Source organism: Amblyomma americanum, chromosome 6 (assembly GCF_052857255.1).
Source record: "Amblyomma americanum isolate KBUSLIRL-KWMA chromosome 6, ASM5285725v1, whole genome shotgun sequence".
NCBI classification, from domain to species: Eukaryota; Metazoa; Arthropoda; class Arachnida; order Ixodida; family Ixodidae; genus Amblyomma; species Amblyomma americanum.
The window spans coordinates 108,625,887-108,643,668 of NC_135502.1; the positions used below are offsets into that span (position 1 = coordinate 108,625,887).

General features: G+C 49.0%; 1 protein-coding gene across 1 annotated transcript in view; it reads left to right on the top strand.

The window, feature by feature from the left end:
- Nucleotides 1-17,782, top strand: part of LOC144093960 (N-chimaerin-like) — a 57,477-nt gene that overhangs the window by 14,152 nt on the left and 25,543 nt on the right. The window contains exons 7-8 of the mRNA XM_077627737.1: nucleotides 5,647-5,724; nucleotides 8,856-8,940. Of these exons, the coding sequence (XP_077483863.1) occupies nucleotides 5,647-5,724; nucleotides 8,856-8,940 (163 nt within the window). The remainder of the gene's footprint in view (nucleotides 1-5,646; nucleotides 5,725-8,855; nucleotides 8,941-17,782) is intronic.

Sequence of the window (17,782 nt, forward strand, 5' to 3'; positions counted from 1 at the left end):
CATGGTGGCTGGGTCTCTTTGCCTGAATTTTCGCCACTGCTTGGGTCTGCTTCTTCAGCTATGATGTCAGCCACAATCTCAGCACCAGCACGATCCACAACACCTTGCACGTTGCCATCAGCACTGACAAATTCTTGTGCTGTTATGCTGTCTGGGACGGCGCCTGCGAGCACTGAGAGCTCACGGAACTCACTGTCCAAGCATCCTGCGCTGTCGTCTTGTGTCTAGACACCTGTTGCCTGAACTCGCCACAAACCCTGCTTTGCGGAAGCAGTTCACAATTGTGCTTTGCTTCATGTCATTCCAGGTCCCAGCCAGCATCTGTATGGCTCCGAGGAGGTCCACCTCGAGTTCGATTCTCAACCGGAGGTTGATTAGAAGCCTTTGCACCAGTCGCCGCCTGTAACCAACTTAAACGCTTTCACTATGCCCTGATCGAGAGGTTGAAGCTTCGCCGTTGTATATGACAACAGAAATTTGGTGATCTGCTTCAACTGGCAGACAACTTGATGGGCACAACAGTTGTCGAGAAGAAGACAAACCTTGCGGCCTGACTTCTCTAGTTCAGCATCCCACTTTCGGAGCCACTCGGTCAAAAGATCACGTGTCATCCAAGCCTTCTTATTAAATGTGTATCGAACTGGGAGGCCTTTCGTATTTTTGAAATAGCATGGTAACTTTGTTTTGCCGATAACCTGTGGCCGCAGTTTGCATGACCCATCCATATTTGCAGTGAGCAAAATCGAGACGTGGACTTTGCTGTTCTTTCCACCATGGCATTCACTGCGCTTCAGGTGCAGAGTCTTATTTGGCAGCATTTGCTGAAACAGTGCTGTCTCATCTGCGTTGAATATTTGCGACGGCGAAAAGCTATCGAAAATCTCTGGCCATTCTTCAGACAGCCACTTCTCCGTGTCAATGCTGCTGGTCGCCTCGCTTTTACCCGAGAGCGTCTTTCCGACGATGCTGTAGCGGCTCTTAAAATAAACGCTGCTGCCAACCAGTGCTACCAGTGAAGCTCTCTTCTCCGAAGGCTGCAGCAAACCATTTCGCTTCCTCCATGAGCATCGGGCCGTCGACAGGGATGTTTATGGCACGTGTCTCTAAAAACCAGGCGTACAAAGCTTTCTAAGCCTTGTCGTAGGTTGAAGCACGCATACGACAAGCTCCAGAGCGACTGGATTGCGCTGCCTTCAGCTTCACGTCGGCTTTGTTCTTTAGGATTGTACTCAGCGTGTTGCGAGGAATTCCGAACACATTGGTGACCAACAACTATTTGTCGTCGGCCTCCACCCATCGAATGATGTCCGCCTTTGTTGCCAAGTCCAAACTCTTGCATTTTTTCGCGTTCATGGCTCCCGAACACGCGACCAAAGCAAAAAGAAAATGCACGGCACTGCACAAGTCGCAAGCAAACTCACATTGGCCTCGCAAACAAAGCGAGAAGAATGACCACCGCACCATACCACACCAGTCACATGCCCAAGCAGCACCGACAGCAGCGACAGCCAACTGGCCAAAACATTGGTGACAGCTAGCTGATGTCGCTTTTTTTGTCTACGCCAGTGGAGTGAGCCAACCAGCATGCAGAAATCTGGCGCCTGCGGCCGGCACGGTTTCCTTCTTCCCAGCCCCTTACATGCCCCTGTGGTCATTTCCATTTCCGTTCATCACGTGACTCTAGTGCAGCTCCGACCGAAGGTCTCCAAGGCCAGTGCCGCGCACGAGAGGTTTCGGGATCATGAACTCCATTAGGGCAAGCAAATTTTCAGGGGTGTTGAGCAGTGGGAGAAGCCCACTTCCAGGGTGGGTCGTGTTGGGAGAAGCGCACTTGCGGGGACGCGGCGTGGCACGGAGTTCGATATATCAAATATAGGTGCACGGGATTCCCAAGGGGATTTTACAGCTGGTCGATATTGGCAATAATTCGATATATTCGGGTTGGATATATCCGCGATCGACTGTGTTTGTTCAAAAATCTTATCTGTATTCGATGCACGCCTGTCATTATTTGATTTCGTAACAAAGCTTCATTATTCGTACGCGATTCAATTTTAAGTGAATCGGAGGAGGGGCCTGGTTGCGCACTCTTCGTCAGATTGCAGCAATGTTAAATAAATAAATTCCGCTGCAAAATAAATTCCAAAATCTAACTTCAACTCTTATCAGCTGCGTAGTGCATCAGACCTGGGTCCTTGTTGGTTTGTTAAGCAGTGCTGCTGCCTGTTTTCTACAGTCTGCATTTGCTTACTATTTGCAGTTAATAAGAAGGAAACGCTCAGCGGCAAACACAGCATCTTTTGCTTGAGCTGAAATGTATTCACGAAGTTAACTCTGGTTCGCTACTCTAAGGTGCATTAACAGCCACTGTTCAAGATGGATAGCATTTGTAATGTAGGGTTGCACGAATATTGGAACATTAGAAATATCAAAGCGAATATAATGCCATATTCGATTCAAACTTCGAACTGAATTGCAGTATTCAGAAATATCGAATATTTTCAAATTATTTTGAAGTTCGAGGATGCAGGAAAGCACACTCTTAATAAGGGCAGTGAAATAAATCAACCGTCAAAAACAATCGACTACCGATTATTCATACCTATGCGTGGATTGCTCGAACATCCACAAAATCAACTTGAGCCAAAAAAACTCCCTTCAATTTCAAATTTCCAAGCTGCTGGAAGAAGTGATCCTTGGCCCTATGCACGCTGTGACACTTCTGCGCAATACCACCACTCTGAATGTAGGGTCAACAATACCCTACGAAAGAAGCCATCGTTCCCTTGGAGTAATCATCGATCGTAATCTAACATGGAGCCCACGTGTCTCGTACATGAAAAGGCGACTGACATCGATCGTTCTCATTCTCTCCTTTCTCGGAGGGAAGTCGTGGGGAGCATCATTGCAGTCGATGCTCCAGCTGTACACCGCACTATTCATGGGATTCCTTTGGTACAGTATCCCTGCACTAGGAAACTTGAGGAAAACAAACATACGGTGTCTGCAAAGTGTTCAGGCTCAAGCTCTGCGGACGTGCCTAGGACTGCCAAAATGCATGTCTACAGCCGCAACAGTACTCATCGCTCAGGAGAATCCAGTGACTGCCTATGTCACAATCGAAACCTTGAGAGCGCATATTCGTCACCTGTCTCGGATTCCCGCTCACCATCTTGCCAGTCTTCGTGCTAACCGGCCGAGTGCATCGTTTGCAAAAAGTATTGATGCCCATCGCGACTTCCTACCAACCCAGTTTACACCAGCCACCGATTTAAAGGTAGCCCTCCAAACGTTACAATCTGCTCTTCGTCATGGGTCCCATGAACAACTTGTTGCGGAATTTCAAGAGCTCCACCACACAGCCATCATCAAAGGGCACGATATTGTTTACCAATGGCTGCCAGGACATAGCGGAATTGCAGGCAGCCACCGCGTGGACGAGGCCGTGCGAACTGCTCACCATGAGGGTGATTGTGTCTTCATACCCATTTCGAGAGCTGACGCAGCCGGTAGGCTTAGACCACTGTCGTGGGACATCATGCTTGCCGTGTGGAATTCAGGCCGATTCTCGCATTCGCGTTTAAAAACCTTGGACCCAGATCTGAAGCTTCGGCTTCCATCTGGCCTACCACGATGTGAAGCAACTTTATTGTGTCGCCTGTGGCTTGGTGTAGCTTTCACCAAGCACTACTCCTTCTTTATAGGTATGGCTGACAGCCCTGCATGTGCCATCTGCGGATGTGATGAGACTAAAGCCCACATTCTTTGTGAATGCCCTGCCTACAGTGCCGAAAGACAGTCTCTCTGCCATGCACTGGAGCATCTAGACCTGCGCCCACTGACGGAAACGAAGATTCACGGCCACTGGCCGCGGTGGTCGTCGGTGAAGGCCTCCATGGCACTGCTCCGCTTTTTGAGGACTTCTGGCCCGCACGATAGGCTGTGACTTTAAGTGAACGGTGTGACTTTAATTTCCTGTAACTGTCTTCTCTGCTTCATATTTTTCTCCCCTCACCCCTTTCCCCCCATGCAGGGTAGCAAACCAGCTATTCGTCTGGTTAATCTCCCTGCCTTTCCTCCTCCTCCTCCTTTTCCTCCTGAATGTAGGCGCATGTCCACTAACTCGGCCATCTATGGCACGTCGCTGACGGGTGCACATAAATGGGGCACATCTTTTGTGGTGCAAAAGCGAATGCGAACGCGCCGTGGCAAGAACTGCTCTGTGCACCGAGGGCTCAGAACGGAAAGACTGAAGTGACAGAAGAGGTATAAGAGTGCAGAACGACCAGCATGCCAGAGGCAAGCGCGCTTTGCAGGTGTTCGCTTTCGTATTTGCAGTGTTGCGGGAAACTAACCGTGAAACCGGCAATACGCTGTTGATTAACTCTCTTAGACGGCTCGTATAAATGAGAGTAGAAATGCCAGTTATTATCGATGCCAGAATGTGAAAGCCAAGACGGCTGCAAAGCGTTTTGTCGCGATTGCGCAGTGTTCGCTTCGATGGGCATTGCCTTTTTTTTTTCCCCCCCCGTTTACAGTCTTGACGGCATACGGGCACTCCCGTTCTGTGCTTCGCTTGTATACCTGCTGCATGCTTGAACTGAAGTACTCGGTTCCGAAGAATTCCATTGCATGGATAGGGACACCCCGCGCCATTGCCCAGCGGCGCATGTGGTGGGGGACGTAAGCGTGCTCGCGTTTCCTCGCGTTCCAGTGCTTGTCGGTGCCGACGACGCGGCTTCATCCCGGAGCAGCGCAGTGTTGCGAGGTCGGTATACGCAAGGACCCGCCCCAGGAATCATGTCCTCCGGTTGGTGTATGCCAGCGTGCTGCTTTCGTGCGTGCAGTGCCTTCGCTGTCGTCTTCAGACTTTCACGTACCAGAAGGCGTCCGGCAGGGGTACGAACGCGCAGTCACGTGACTGTGTGCCCCACGATCGATGTTGGAGGAATTTAGCATTCAATTGCGGCGCTTCAGAAATTTGAGCCGCTGTTACTCTTTAGGATGCGTGCCTTGGAACCACGCGCATTTCGGAAAATGAGTCTATGTCCGAAATTTCGGCGTCTGAAATGTCTGTCGGAAAATTTTATGTGAAGAATCACTCGGTAGGGCCTTGGGACTTGATGTTTAGTGCACTTTGATAAGCTGCTTGCATTGCCAAACTCAAGTTTAAAAGGATTTTTCATTAATCTTTGTTTCATTTTTTTTTTGTTCAATTGACAGTGAATTGTGCTAGCCACATCTCTTGGCATACATTATAGAGTCCTAATGTGCATCTTTTTTTTTTCCTAATATGTTTTCAGTTGCAAACTATTCACTTCGGTTTAAAATTATTCGAACAAAATTATTATTAACTGCATATTCACTTTGAACTAGAAATTGAGTATTCGTAGTGCGATGGAACACAACACTCAAGCTGGAGGGATATTAAGTTATCCCATGTCTAGTACATTTTTGGTTATAACCAAGTTACACAGAGATCTATTTTTATTCTTTTTCAAGGCTCAGAGCATCAAATTAGTGCGTATTTTGTCTTCTGATTAGATGGAGCTGTGATGGCTGACAATGACATGACTGTGTCTTTTTTTTTTTTGCCAGTTGGGCTTAAACCTTTCAAACTGTTACATGTGTTCTATATCCTTTCAGGAGCTTGACTGTCCCCTTCTGGATGGCATTCCCGAAGACATCAATGTCCAAGACTTTGAAAAGCCTCATGCTTTTAAGGTATGCCTTAACTTTTCTTTCTTTATTTTTTCTCTCCTCAGCTTTTTTCTTGCACGCTGTGACTACAAATTTATTGAATGGGGCTAGACCCTTCGAAGTGCAGTGCATTTTCCGCCAGTTATGCAGCGAGTCCAATTTCGCTGCAAATCATGGCATTCTTATTGTCGTTGATGTCGCTAGTGGACATGTAATTCTGGCTGTAGTTGAGACTACGGGACAGCAAGCAGTGGTGGGCCTATTTTTCAGCGAATGTGCAAGGAAAGATATTTGCAGCCTCTGCACTGGTTTTTGTTCCTGTTTGCTGTAGTGGGAGACAGCTTGAAAAAAAAACCAGCAGTTGCTAACACTGGGCCACGGTCCATGGTGTACTGTATTACTCCTCTGACCAATCACAACAGTAAATGAAATAAACTTTATAATGTTTGACTATATTAAACAAACCAGGTATCAGAATTATAGAGCTTGTATTTTTTTTTCTTGCGAATAGCTTCTTGCTTAAATAACAAGACAATTTTTAACAACAGACTACTTTTTGTCCTAGGAGGAATTCTGTGAGGCGGTCCTGAATGTGGGCGGAGCCTCACTGCAGACTTAAGTTGTATCCGTCTATAGTTTATGATTATTGCTTCATGCTGTGGCCGCCCTGCTTCTCTATTTAGTGGTGCTGAGGACAAGTTCATCAAAATCAGTACCAGTAGTTCAGCTTTTTGGTTTTATGGGGTCTAAAGTCCCAAAGTGACCCAGGCTATGAGGGGTGCCATACTGGAGGGCTCCAGATAATTTTGGCCACCTGGGATTCTTTAACTTGCACTGAATTCGCACAGTACATGGGCCTCTAGCATTCCGCCTCCAGCGTAATGCGACTGCCACTGCCAGGATCGAATCCACGTGTTTCGGGTCAGCAGCCCAGCATCATAACCACTGAGCCACCGCGGCGACTAGTTCATCTTTTTGGTGGCACTGTAGGCATTTGTTCAGAAGCAGAACACAGATTTGTTGCTTAGAAATTTGGGGTTTGAACATTTTGTTCTGCCACTCTGGCACAAACTCGTGACTTTGGTGATGATGCTGAGTGCACTAGGGACAATGTGACTGCTCTTGGCTAGAGCCCCTACTTTCCCGCAATTCTGCGAAAGATCACAGAAAGATCATTTTCCCCAGGCTTGCGTGTTGGCAGCCACCTTCTCATTTTATGATGCTATTATTATTGCAGACGCTATACAAGTGACAGAACTATGGGAGTATGATTAACTTATCATCTGAACTCTCTTGAAAGCTGCAACCTGGTAGCAAGGTTCTGGTGTTGCCTTGACATGCTTGCTTTTTTTCTCTCTTTTTTGTCTTCTGCCACCTCATATGTTGCCGATCTTTCTGTTGAGTGCATTGTGGGACCCCGAAGAGTCTTTCAGAAGATTTTGTGCATTGTATGGGAGAAATGCTTCTTGAAAAGTTGTTTTCACCTTCCCATTGCTCAAATAATAAGCATGGTTGTATCACATGAGAGCAAAAACTGAATCTCAGAACTGGCACGTAATATCATTTGACCTCTCAGGTACTGTCAAAATCACAGGTAGTGTTCTAAATGGGCCAGGGGCTGTTTGAACCGTGTAGGGTACTGTACAATTACTTTATATGAGACTGCTGGCATTGAGGGCTGCTGCTGTTAAAAATTGAATGGTAATAGTTTTCTTGACATAGTACTAGCTTCCATAGTGTCATGTGCTGATACGAAGTGTGGCCATGTCTGCTGTACAAAGGGTCTGAGGCATGAAACGTTATAGATCAATGTTTGGAACTTCAGCTGTTAGTGCAGTGTATTTTGGGTAATGTGTGTGAGGGAATTAATCTAATTATTTAATTTTTGCCTCACAGTGCAACTCGTGCTGCAGGGTCAAATCTGATCAAATCACATTTATTTAACCTCTGGATGAAAGTGTGTAGGTTACTGGAGAAAGATTGGGAACTCAACAAGTGACGTTACTTGTGGGACTGTGCAAAGAAAGTACTCTAAGGAATACAAAAATATAATCCCATCATTGTGGTAAACATTTAAAGCTGTTAAAGGGACACTGAGGAGAACCCTATCAAAATTTTTTTGTTAGCAATATCTGATAGTTCGGCATTTCATGGCTTTGTTGACGCTTGTCCGGGAGCGAAAGATGCATTTATTTCAAAGAGATTTGGATTCGAAGTTGAAAAATTTTTTCCCGCCGCTCCGATTCAAACTCGAGAACTCTTATGATGGCACGGAGAACTCTTATGACGACACAGAACGTAGTGACGTGAAACGCGACGTAAACGGAGACTCCGTGATTTCTGGCAGGTAGCGGTGCGGTGCGCAACCTTTTTTGCAAGCCTCAGAGATTCTTGACGTCCATGAAGTTAGGAAAATTCCTCTATGGTGGCGCCTCTTGTCCTAGGAAGTCATCACGCTTGTACTTGCGAGATTGGCCTGTGGCGGCGATACCTGTATTTTGGTTCTTGCTATTTTCTACATTACAAGAGCTTTGTTTTCAGGAAGAGTGCCGTTTTTGTGATCAGGAGCTGGTATTCTATGGATACAAGCCAACATCAATTTCTCCTCAGTGTCCCTTTAAGCAGCTGTAGCTACTTGCAAATGGAGTCAGCACCGGACATGATAATAAATGATGTAGGGTACTGTGGGCAAAGTAGCTCTGCACATGCGTTGGTGATAGTACATGCCACTTCTCTGGATAGTTATGACACTTTTTTTCTCTCTTCATTATGACAGCAGCATCTTCACAATTTATGCGCCCAATTATTGGCACAATAGCCACCAACTGCACCAGAAGTAACTGGAACAAACAGTGTGAATGTAAAATGTGTGTATTGTGTTTATGTTCTGCCAGGACCAGGATTTCATACCATAACAGCAAGAAAGATTTGCGGTGGGGAATGTATCAGTGGGCTTTAACTGTACATGCTGGAGACGAAATTGAGATGGAGGCACTTGACCAAAAGAAAATACTTGCTCATTTGCATTGAAACTCTTTGGCATTCAATGCCAATAGAATTCAAACTGCTTTGCTGCATTTTAGGTGCTGCATAGAGAGAGGGAAAATGTTCTACATGTACTATCTTGATTGTCATTTGTAATTTTTCTCAAACAGGTAAACAACTTCAAGGGACTACCGTGGTGCGACTTTTGTGGCAACTTCATGTGGGGTCTGATAGCCCAGGGTGTGCGATGTGAAGGTATGGAATGTGTTTTCCCATTTGCGTTATATGAAGTCGTATTTACACTGTCAGGTGGCTGCATCACATGCAGGCATGTTGCAACAAGCTTGCATGCCATTGAAGTTGCACTATAATGCAGTCAGTATGTTAGAAGCCTGCAAATGGTATGTCACTCCGAGCCAGTCAGCTGGTTGGTCAGTAACTGGGCATTACCATGGAAACAGTGAGTGAGAAGGAAAGACCAAATTGGGAAGAGAAGCGATGGAATAAGAGAAGGAGGGGCAATGGAAGAAAGAATCTGGAGGATGCTCACCCTGTCACTGACACAAGTGGCAAGTTCTTTTTTTGGTTTGTTTGGCGACACCGTAGATTAAACATATTGTGCACTAATAAAATTCCACCAGTTCTGGCCACCGTTGCCTTCAGGAAAATTCAGTGCATCTTGAAGCACGTTGCCAGGCCATGAAAGATGTGATAAAAGTTTTGCACTGGTACAATTCTTTAGCACAGAACTCTGCTTATTGAATTGGTGCCTGAAGCAGTGCTTGATGTTGCATTCACACCGTTATTGTCACTGAGCTGCTCGGCCATCTCAGCTCGTTGATCATTGCAGAGTAGCTGCTCTACAGCACTTGCCGGTTCAAATGCACTCAGCCCTGTTGAGTGATAGTGATGTTGGGCCTATGAAAACATCGTCCTTGTAGGCGATGCAGAGGGCGTCTCAGATTTCTTATTCCTCCTTACATTTGCTGCATGCCTAAACATTTTTGCTCGAACGTGGTGTGCTAACCTTTCGCAGTGATTAGCTAAATTTTCTTTCATGACTCCGCGATTGCAGTGCAGCCTCTTCACAAGTGCTGCTATCGTTTGTAAGGCTTCGGTGCACAAACTGCGAATGCCGTGGGGTGAGCGCACAGTTTCGGCATGATAGAAGAATGGAAGAACCGTGCAGATGGAAGCGAGGGAAGTGCACACTGCCACCGTAGTGGCATAACGCGATCAAAAAAGGATATGCAAAAAATTATCCGACAATTACGATACTTCTTAATGTAAATTTGAGTGCAGCTCTTTAGATATTTTGATTCTGCGCATACTTCTTCGAAGCTAAAACTGCAGCACAGGCTGACCGACGCCGCTAAACATCCTTCATATAAAGGGTGCGCCGCATCCTGTTCCTCACTTCATGTCAAAGCAGGCGCGCACACACACACAAAGCGTCCACAATACAGATGCTCTCTCACCCTCCCAACGAGGTTTATTTTGCCAGTGGTCAGGCGAGGAGTGAGGTTTCCTCCAGATGTTTTAAGTTTCTTCGGTCTGACCCAGTACCGCCATGCGCAGTCGAAGTGGAGAGGGCATCACACAACACACACAAGGCTACATGCTCTCTATGGGAAAACAGGGGTTGTTTCTACAAGCCTATGGGTCCTTCTGCAGTGCGCGCAGGCATGATTCCTTTTGCGCCGTGCTGACTTCCGGCGCACTACAGCATGTGTGACTCTTGCACTTTCTCTGAGCGAGCAACGGCACCCTGTGCGCCCACATGCCCGGTTACGGTGATGGCAAGGGATGCCACTCAACCCACAAATGGGTGCTTAAGTGCTGTACTGTAAGAACCAGTGATAAGTCAATCAGCGTTCTTAACGACGTACAACTGGGCTTGACTAGCTCACTGGCTAACGCGTGGGCGGATAGCCCCAGTCACAGTGGGTTCACGGCAAAGCTCCAAAGGCAAAATGACACGGCCAGAATACGCCCTTGCAACGGAGGCCTTCCTTGTTGTCGTGCCTGCCATTGTCCACTTACCAGCGGTGCACAGGAAACGACTTGCCATTTAGTTCAGGCCTGTGCACGAATATATGAGAGATCACTAGGCAAGTCACTCATATCTCTTCACGGCTCTCCTTGGGGGGCCCATCGAATTAAAAGCATCTGACGCCGTAAACATTCACATACATGAGAGTTGGCAGGGACCACGTTGGCAGTCGGAATTCCGAATTGATGGGGGTCAAATTAACGAGGTTTTACTGTATGCTACAAAAAGCCCAGTATAATAACAATACACAAAATATGATGTACTTGCAGTCTTTCTCGTCTTCATCCTCAACAGCACTGGTCTTGTATTCTCCAAAGCACACATTTTTTGAAAAAATGGAGAAAGGTTTTGAGATAAATAGGGTCTCGTGATAACTGAAACACCAGAATTTCAAACTTAATGATTATCGACTGTGAACATTTCAGCCTATCTTATAGCTTTGTTTAGCAATGCTAACTCCACTGTGAAAATTTATCATGTAATCTTATTAATTTATAATTGATATTGTCACGTAGTGGTGACGGCAGTCGAAGCAGCGATGAAGACGGACGAAAGGGTCTTCTAAAAGAACTGTTTATTGGGCTGACTTGCACCCAAAATGGACTGAATCACTCGGCGGCGGCGAAGCGACAAGCGTGCTCGGCGGTCGTCGAACAGAATGCCCGCCGCTGTCGGCCGTGCTCAATTTAAAGCTGATAGCGAACATTCGAGATAAAGGGCGCAAAGTTACTAGAACATTCCGGAACAACGTAGAATCAGCTTTGCCTGGCTGCGATCAATCGAGATAAATCTAGTCGCGTCTTGCGTCGCAAACAAAGCGATAAAGTGGTGTCGCGGCAGATTTGAAAAACGAACAAACACTGGAAATATTCGCGGCATTACTCCCCTCTCAAAGAAGCATCGACCCAATGCATTAAAACAAATAATGCGACTAGTAAGGGAAAAAAACGGATCTTGCGAAAATAAAGCATGGAAATGCAGCGGCCTTTAGCGCGCATAATACGGCTTCAGACGGACTACATGGACAACTTCTGGTAGTATGCGGCGTCGCTGGGATGCAGTCATTGCGTCAGGGATGACTTCATAATCCAGTTCACCCAGCCGACGAAGAACCTTGTACGGACCGAAATAGCGGCGCAAAAGCTTTTCACTCAATCCACGGCGGCGAATGGGTGTCCACACCCAGACTTGGTCTCCTGGCTTGTATTCCGCGTTGCGTCTTCGTAGGTTGTAGCGTCTGGCGTCGGACCGCTGCTGATCTTTGATCCGTAATCGGGCAAGCCTTTGAGCTTCTTCTGCGCGTTGAAGGTAGGCAGCAACGTCGACGTTCTCTTCTTCTGTAACGTTGGGCAGCATGGCGTCTAGCGTGGTCGTGGCATCCCTGCCATGGACGAGCCTAAAAGGCGTCATCTGGGTGGTCTCCTGCACTGCGGTGTTGTAGGCGAAGACGACGTAAGGCAGGATGACATCCCAGGTTTTATGTTCGGCATCGACATACATAGCGAGCATATCGGCGATGGTTTTGTTCAGGCGCTCGGTCAGTCCGTTGGTCTGTGGATGGTATGCAGTTGTCTTCCGGTGGCTGGTTTGGCTGTAGCGCAGGATGGCTTGCGTGAGTTCCGCCGTAAATGCTGTTCCTCTGTCCGTGATGAGCACATCGGGGGCGCCGTGTCGAAGAAGAATGCACTCCACGAAAAATTTGGCCACTTCTGCTGCTGTTCCGTTCGGTAGGGCTTTCGCCTCGGCGTAGCGGGTCAGGTAGTCGGTCGCTATGATGATCCACTTATTTCCAGATGTTGACGTTGGAAAAGGGCCAAGCAAGTCCATGCCAATCTGCTGAAAGGGTCTTGAGGGAGGTTCAATGGGGTTCAGAAATCCTGCTGGTCGTGTGGGAGGAGTCTTTCGTCGCTGACAATCTCGGCATGTTTTCACATAGTGTGCGACATCGGCAGACAGTCGGGGCCAGTAATACTTGTCTTGAATGCGGCGGAAGGTGCGAGTAAACCCGAGATGTCCAGCTGTCGGCTCGTCGTGTGAAGCCTGTAGAGCTTCTTCGCGGAGACAAGTAGGTACAACAAGGAGGTAGGCTGTTTTGTTCGCTGTAAAGTTCTTCTTCACAAGGACCTCATTCTGCACACAGAAAGAAGACAGTCCTCGCTTGAATGAAGCGGGGGGTGAAGAAACCTTGCCTTCCAGGTACTCGATGAGGCCTTTTAGGTTGGGGTCCGAGCGTTGCTGCTGAGCAAAAGAGCTTGCGCTGATGGGTCCCAGGAAGGCGTCCTCATCGTCGTCCAGCGGCGGTGCATCTACAGGGGCTCGTGAGAGGCAATCGGCGTCAGTGTGCTTGCGTCCGGACTTGTAAACGACGGTGACGTCAAATTCCTGGAGACGCAGACTCCATCGAGCGAGTCGGCCAGAGGGATCCTTCAAATTGGCAAGCCAGCAGAGCGCGTGGTGGTCGCTGACCACCTTGAACGGCCGTCCGTAGAGGTAGGGGCGGAATTTCGACGTAGCCCAGATGATGGCAAGGCACTCCTTCTCAGTGGTCGAATAGTTAGCCTCGGCCTTGGAAAGGGAACGGCTAGCGTATGCGATGACCTTCTCCAGCCCGTCACTTTTTTGAACGAGAACGGCGCCTAGTCCCACGCTGCTTGCGTCGGTATGAACTTCAGTATCGGCGTTTTCATCAAAATGCGCAAGGATCGGTGGGGACTGTAAACGACGCTGAAGTTCCTTGAAGGCTTCTGCTTGCGGCGCTTCCCATTTAAACGGCACGTCTGCCTTCGTCAGTTGGGTCAGGGGTTCGGCGATGCGCGAAAAGTTTTTCACAAATCGTCGGTAATATGCGCATAGTCCGAGAAATCTGCGCACTGCTTTCTTATCGGCCGGCGGTTGAAACTGTTCAATAGCAGCTGTTTTCTGTGGGTCTGGGCGTACTCCTTCCTTGCTAACGATGTGGCCTAGAAACAGCAGCTCTTCGTAGGCAAAGTGGCATTTCTCTGCTTTCAAGGTTAGGCCAGACGACTTGATTGCGTCTAGTACTGTTCGAAGTCTTTTGAGGTGCTCTTCAAAGTTCGAGGCGAAGACAACGACGTCGTCTAAATATACCAGACAAATTTTCCACTTCAGGCCTGCCAGCACTGTATCCATTACTCGCTGAAACGTCGCTGGTGCGGAACAGAGACCAAATGGCATCACCTTGAACTCAAACAGCCCATCCGGAGTTATGAATGCTGTCTTCTCGCGATCTCTTTCGTCGACCTCAATTTGCCAGTAGCCGCTCTTGAGGTCCATCGATGAGAAATATTTGGCGTTGCAGAGGCGGTCCAGTGTGTCGTCGATGCGGGGGAGGGGGTAGACGTCCTTCTTTGTTATGTTGTTCAAGCGGCGGTAATCCACGCAGAATCGAAGTGCGCCGACTTTCTTTCTCACTAGAACAACCGGTGCCGCCCATGGGCTGTTTGAAGGCTGGATGACTTCGTCGCGAAGCATTTCTTCGACTTGGTCCCGGATGGCTTGTCGTTCTCGCGGAGACACACGGTAGGGGCTTTGACGGAGAGGTCGGACGTGTTGATCCGTTATAATGCGATGCTTGGCAATTGGCGTCTGTCGCACCTTCGGCGATGTCGAAAAGCACTCACTGTAGTTTTGAAGCAGATTGCGGATCTGGTCTTGTCTGTTCCGGCGCAGGGCTGGGTTGATGTCGAAAGTGGGCGAGTTCTCTTGGTCAGGCGGATCTTCTGCGGAGGGGTCGGAGAGGGCGAAGGAATCTCGTACGTCAGATATTTCGTCGTAGAAAGCAATCGTCGTTCCTCTGTTAATATGCCGGTATTCTTCGCTGAAGTTAGTCAGCAGTACTTCGGCCTGGCCATTGCGGAAATGTGCGATGCCTCTTGCGATGCTGATTCCTCGGTCTAGTAGCAACTGCATGTTCCCCTCGATGATGGCTTCAGTGTTTATGGCTTTCGTGGCGCCTACGGTCACGATAACGCTTGAACGGGGTGGGACGCTCACTTCTACCTCCAGGACACTTAGGGCAACGTGATTTTCCCGAGTTTTCATCGAAGCGATGGCTTCGTCTGTCGAAAGCGTGATCAGCTTGGATCACAGGTCGATGATCACCTGATGCTCATTAAGGAAATCCATACCCAAGATCACTTCGCGGGAGCATTGCGGTAGCACAACAAAGGTCGCAGTATAGGTATGTCCTTTGACAGTCACTCGCGCTGTGCATCGTCCTGATGGCGTAATGAGGTGGCCCCCAGCGGTGCGAATTTGTGGGCCGTCCCAAGCCATTGTGACTTTTCTGAGCTGCGCAGCGAATGTTCCATTCATCACCGAGTAATCGGCTCCTGTGTCGACTAGAGCGGTAACTTTCCGGCCGTCGATAGTCACTTCTAGGTCGGAGGTCCTGGCTCTTGCATTGCATGTCGCTCTCGGCGTCGGGTCACGGCTTCATCGCGTATGCGAGTCACGGGTTGGGCGTGTGGTCGAAGCTCCTCTGGGTGGCGGCGTCGATTTCAAGGTAGCTTGCGTCGTGGTCGAGGTTCTCATTGTGTGCGGCGTCGGTGCAGCGAGTGTCGGTTCTTCATGCGGCGTCGCGGGTGCAGCGTCTTCATGGGGCGTATTCGGTGGAGGATCTTCGGCGTTTAGCTCGTGAGCAACCTCACCTCCAGAGGTTGCTGCCTTTAGTTTCCCCTACGGGGGCTGGGCAACCTTCCTCGTACCGCGGCTGCGTAGCTGCGGCGTGGCAACGCAAAGCGCGAGGTTGACGGCGATGGTGAGCGCGAAAAGCGGTTCGGCGTGTACTCTTCTCGACGCAGGTACTCGTCGATTTCGTGCGGACGTTGTCCGAAGCGTGGTCGTGGGGCGTTAACGGCAAATCCTCGAAGACCGATACATCGGTACGGGCAGTGACGAAGAATATGGCCGGCCTCACCGCAATGGAAGCACAACGGCCGGTTGTCGGAAGTCCTCCAGGCGTCGCATTTCCTGGGGCTTGAGCGTCGGTCATAGGCTGGGCGGGCGGGGGCTGGGAGGCGGCGTTGTGGAACGATTGGCTCATCTCGGGGAGGACGTGGGGGTTGTCGCTGGGGCTGAGCAGTACTTACTGCAGCGGCGTAGGTCATGGCCTGGGGTTCTGTGGCCGTCGGGGTGCCAAGTGCCTGTTGCACTTCTTCCCGTACCACGTCCATCAGAGTCGCTGCTTGTGGCTGTGCGGAGGATGGCAGTAATCGACGTAGCTCCTCTCGGACGATTTCGCGGATAACTTCCCGCAAGCTGTCGCTGGTGGTGGCCGGCGAGTCCGAACGGATTGCACAGGCAGTGGAAGGGCGATTGTACTGCCGAGCTCGGACGTCGAGGGTCTTCTCAATCGTGCAGGCTTCTTGCATAAACTCCTCGACTGTTTTTGGCGGCTGGCGGACGAGGCTTGCAAATAGTTGTTCTTTTACGCCACGCATTAAAAACTGAACTTTCTTTTCCTCGGTCATCCCGAGATCGGCGCGGCGAAATAGGCGCTTCATCTCCTCGACGTAACTGCGGACGGGCTCATTCGGAAGCTGGATCCTGGACTCGAGGAGTCGTTCGGCTCTTTCTTTCCTCACGACACTGGTGAATACCTTCAATAGTTCTCTCTTGAATAGCTCCCATGTCGTAAGGGACGACTCGTAGTTTTCGTACCACGTGCGTGCGGAGCCATCCAATGAGAAAAAAACGTGTCCAATCTTTGCCGCATCATCCCACTTGTTGAATGACGCCACGCGCTCAAATTGGTCCAACCATTCTTCAGGGTCTTCGCCTAAGGATCCATTGAAAGTTGGCGGCACACGCGGCTGCTGCAGTATGATCGGTGTCGACATCTTTGGCGAGGTTGCAGTGCTGGTAGCAGCGTCTTTTCGCTGTCTGGTGCGGTCCGGCAGTTTCCCGAACTCAGGCTCCTCTCCCTGGAGACGTCGGCTGGCTCGCTGAGCTGCTGGTTCGTCCTCGGGTGTGAAGCGCTCAGGGCTGGGTTCACGACTTGAAGGGGGCGTCCGGAACATGGAAGTTACCCCGCACCTCCACCAGATGTCACGTAGTGGTGACGGCAGTCGAAGCAGCGATGAAGTCGGACAAAAGGGTCTTCTAAAAGAACTGTTTATTGGGCTGACTTGCACCCAAAATGGACTGAATCACTCGGCGGCGGCGAAGCGACAAGCGTGCTCGGCGGTCGTCGAACAGAATGCCCGCCGCTGTCGGCCGTGCTCAATTTAAAGCTGATAGCGAACATTCGAGATAAAGGGCGCAAAGTTACTAGAACATTCCGGAACAACGTAGAATCAGCTTTGCCTGGCTGCGATCAATCGAGATAAATCTAGTCGCGTCTTGCGTCGCAAACAAAGCGATAAAGTGGTGTCGCGGCAGATTTGAAAAACGAACAAACACTGGAAATATTCGCGGCAATATAATAAACAATATTATAATTATATTCTTAGTTTTGTGTACTGGATTTGGCATTGCTAAGGAAAGGTAGATAGTAGTTCTCAGTGCTCCGTGACTGTCGGTAGTACACTTGAAATTTGACTACTTGGGCACGGCATAATGGCAGAGCCAGCAAGGAAGAGTGTGCGAGCTGTGAGTGCATGATGACATTGACCGTGCTGTCTTCCTTGAACCAGGCATCATGTTTGCTTCATCAAAATGTAATTTGATTCTATTAGAAGAGCAAAGGAGATGGTCATATGCTTGAATGAAGGACAGAGCATGAAATGTTACTGTAGCTGCATTGCCTTGGGCTTGCTGCTTGCATTTTGTTGGAGGTGGAGATTTCAGAGGGGCCTTTCAAATAAACCACTCAGCCAATTTGCAACAGGTGCAAGTGATAGTGGTCTCAGGTGGGCATTAGTAAGGTACGATCACAGTGACTGCGGCTGTGTGTGGAGTGTCCAAGGAGTCTGATAATGTCCGAGAGGAAGCGTTTCATCATTTTTAAGTTGCTCTTTAATTCTGCTGTGCAGACATCTGTTTTGCTTGCTTTTACCACAAGGAGGCAATTTTGCTATGCTG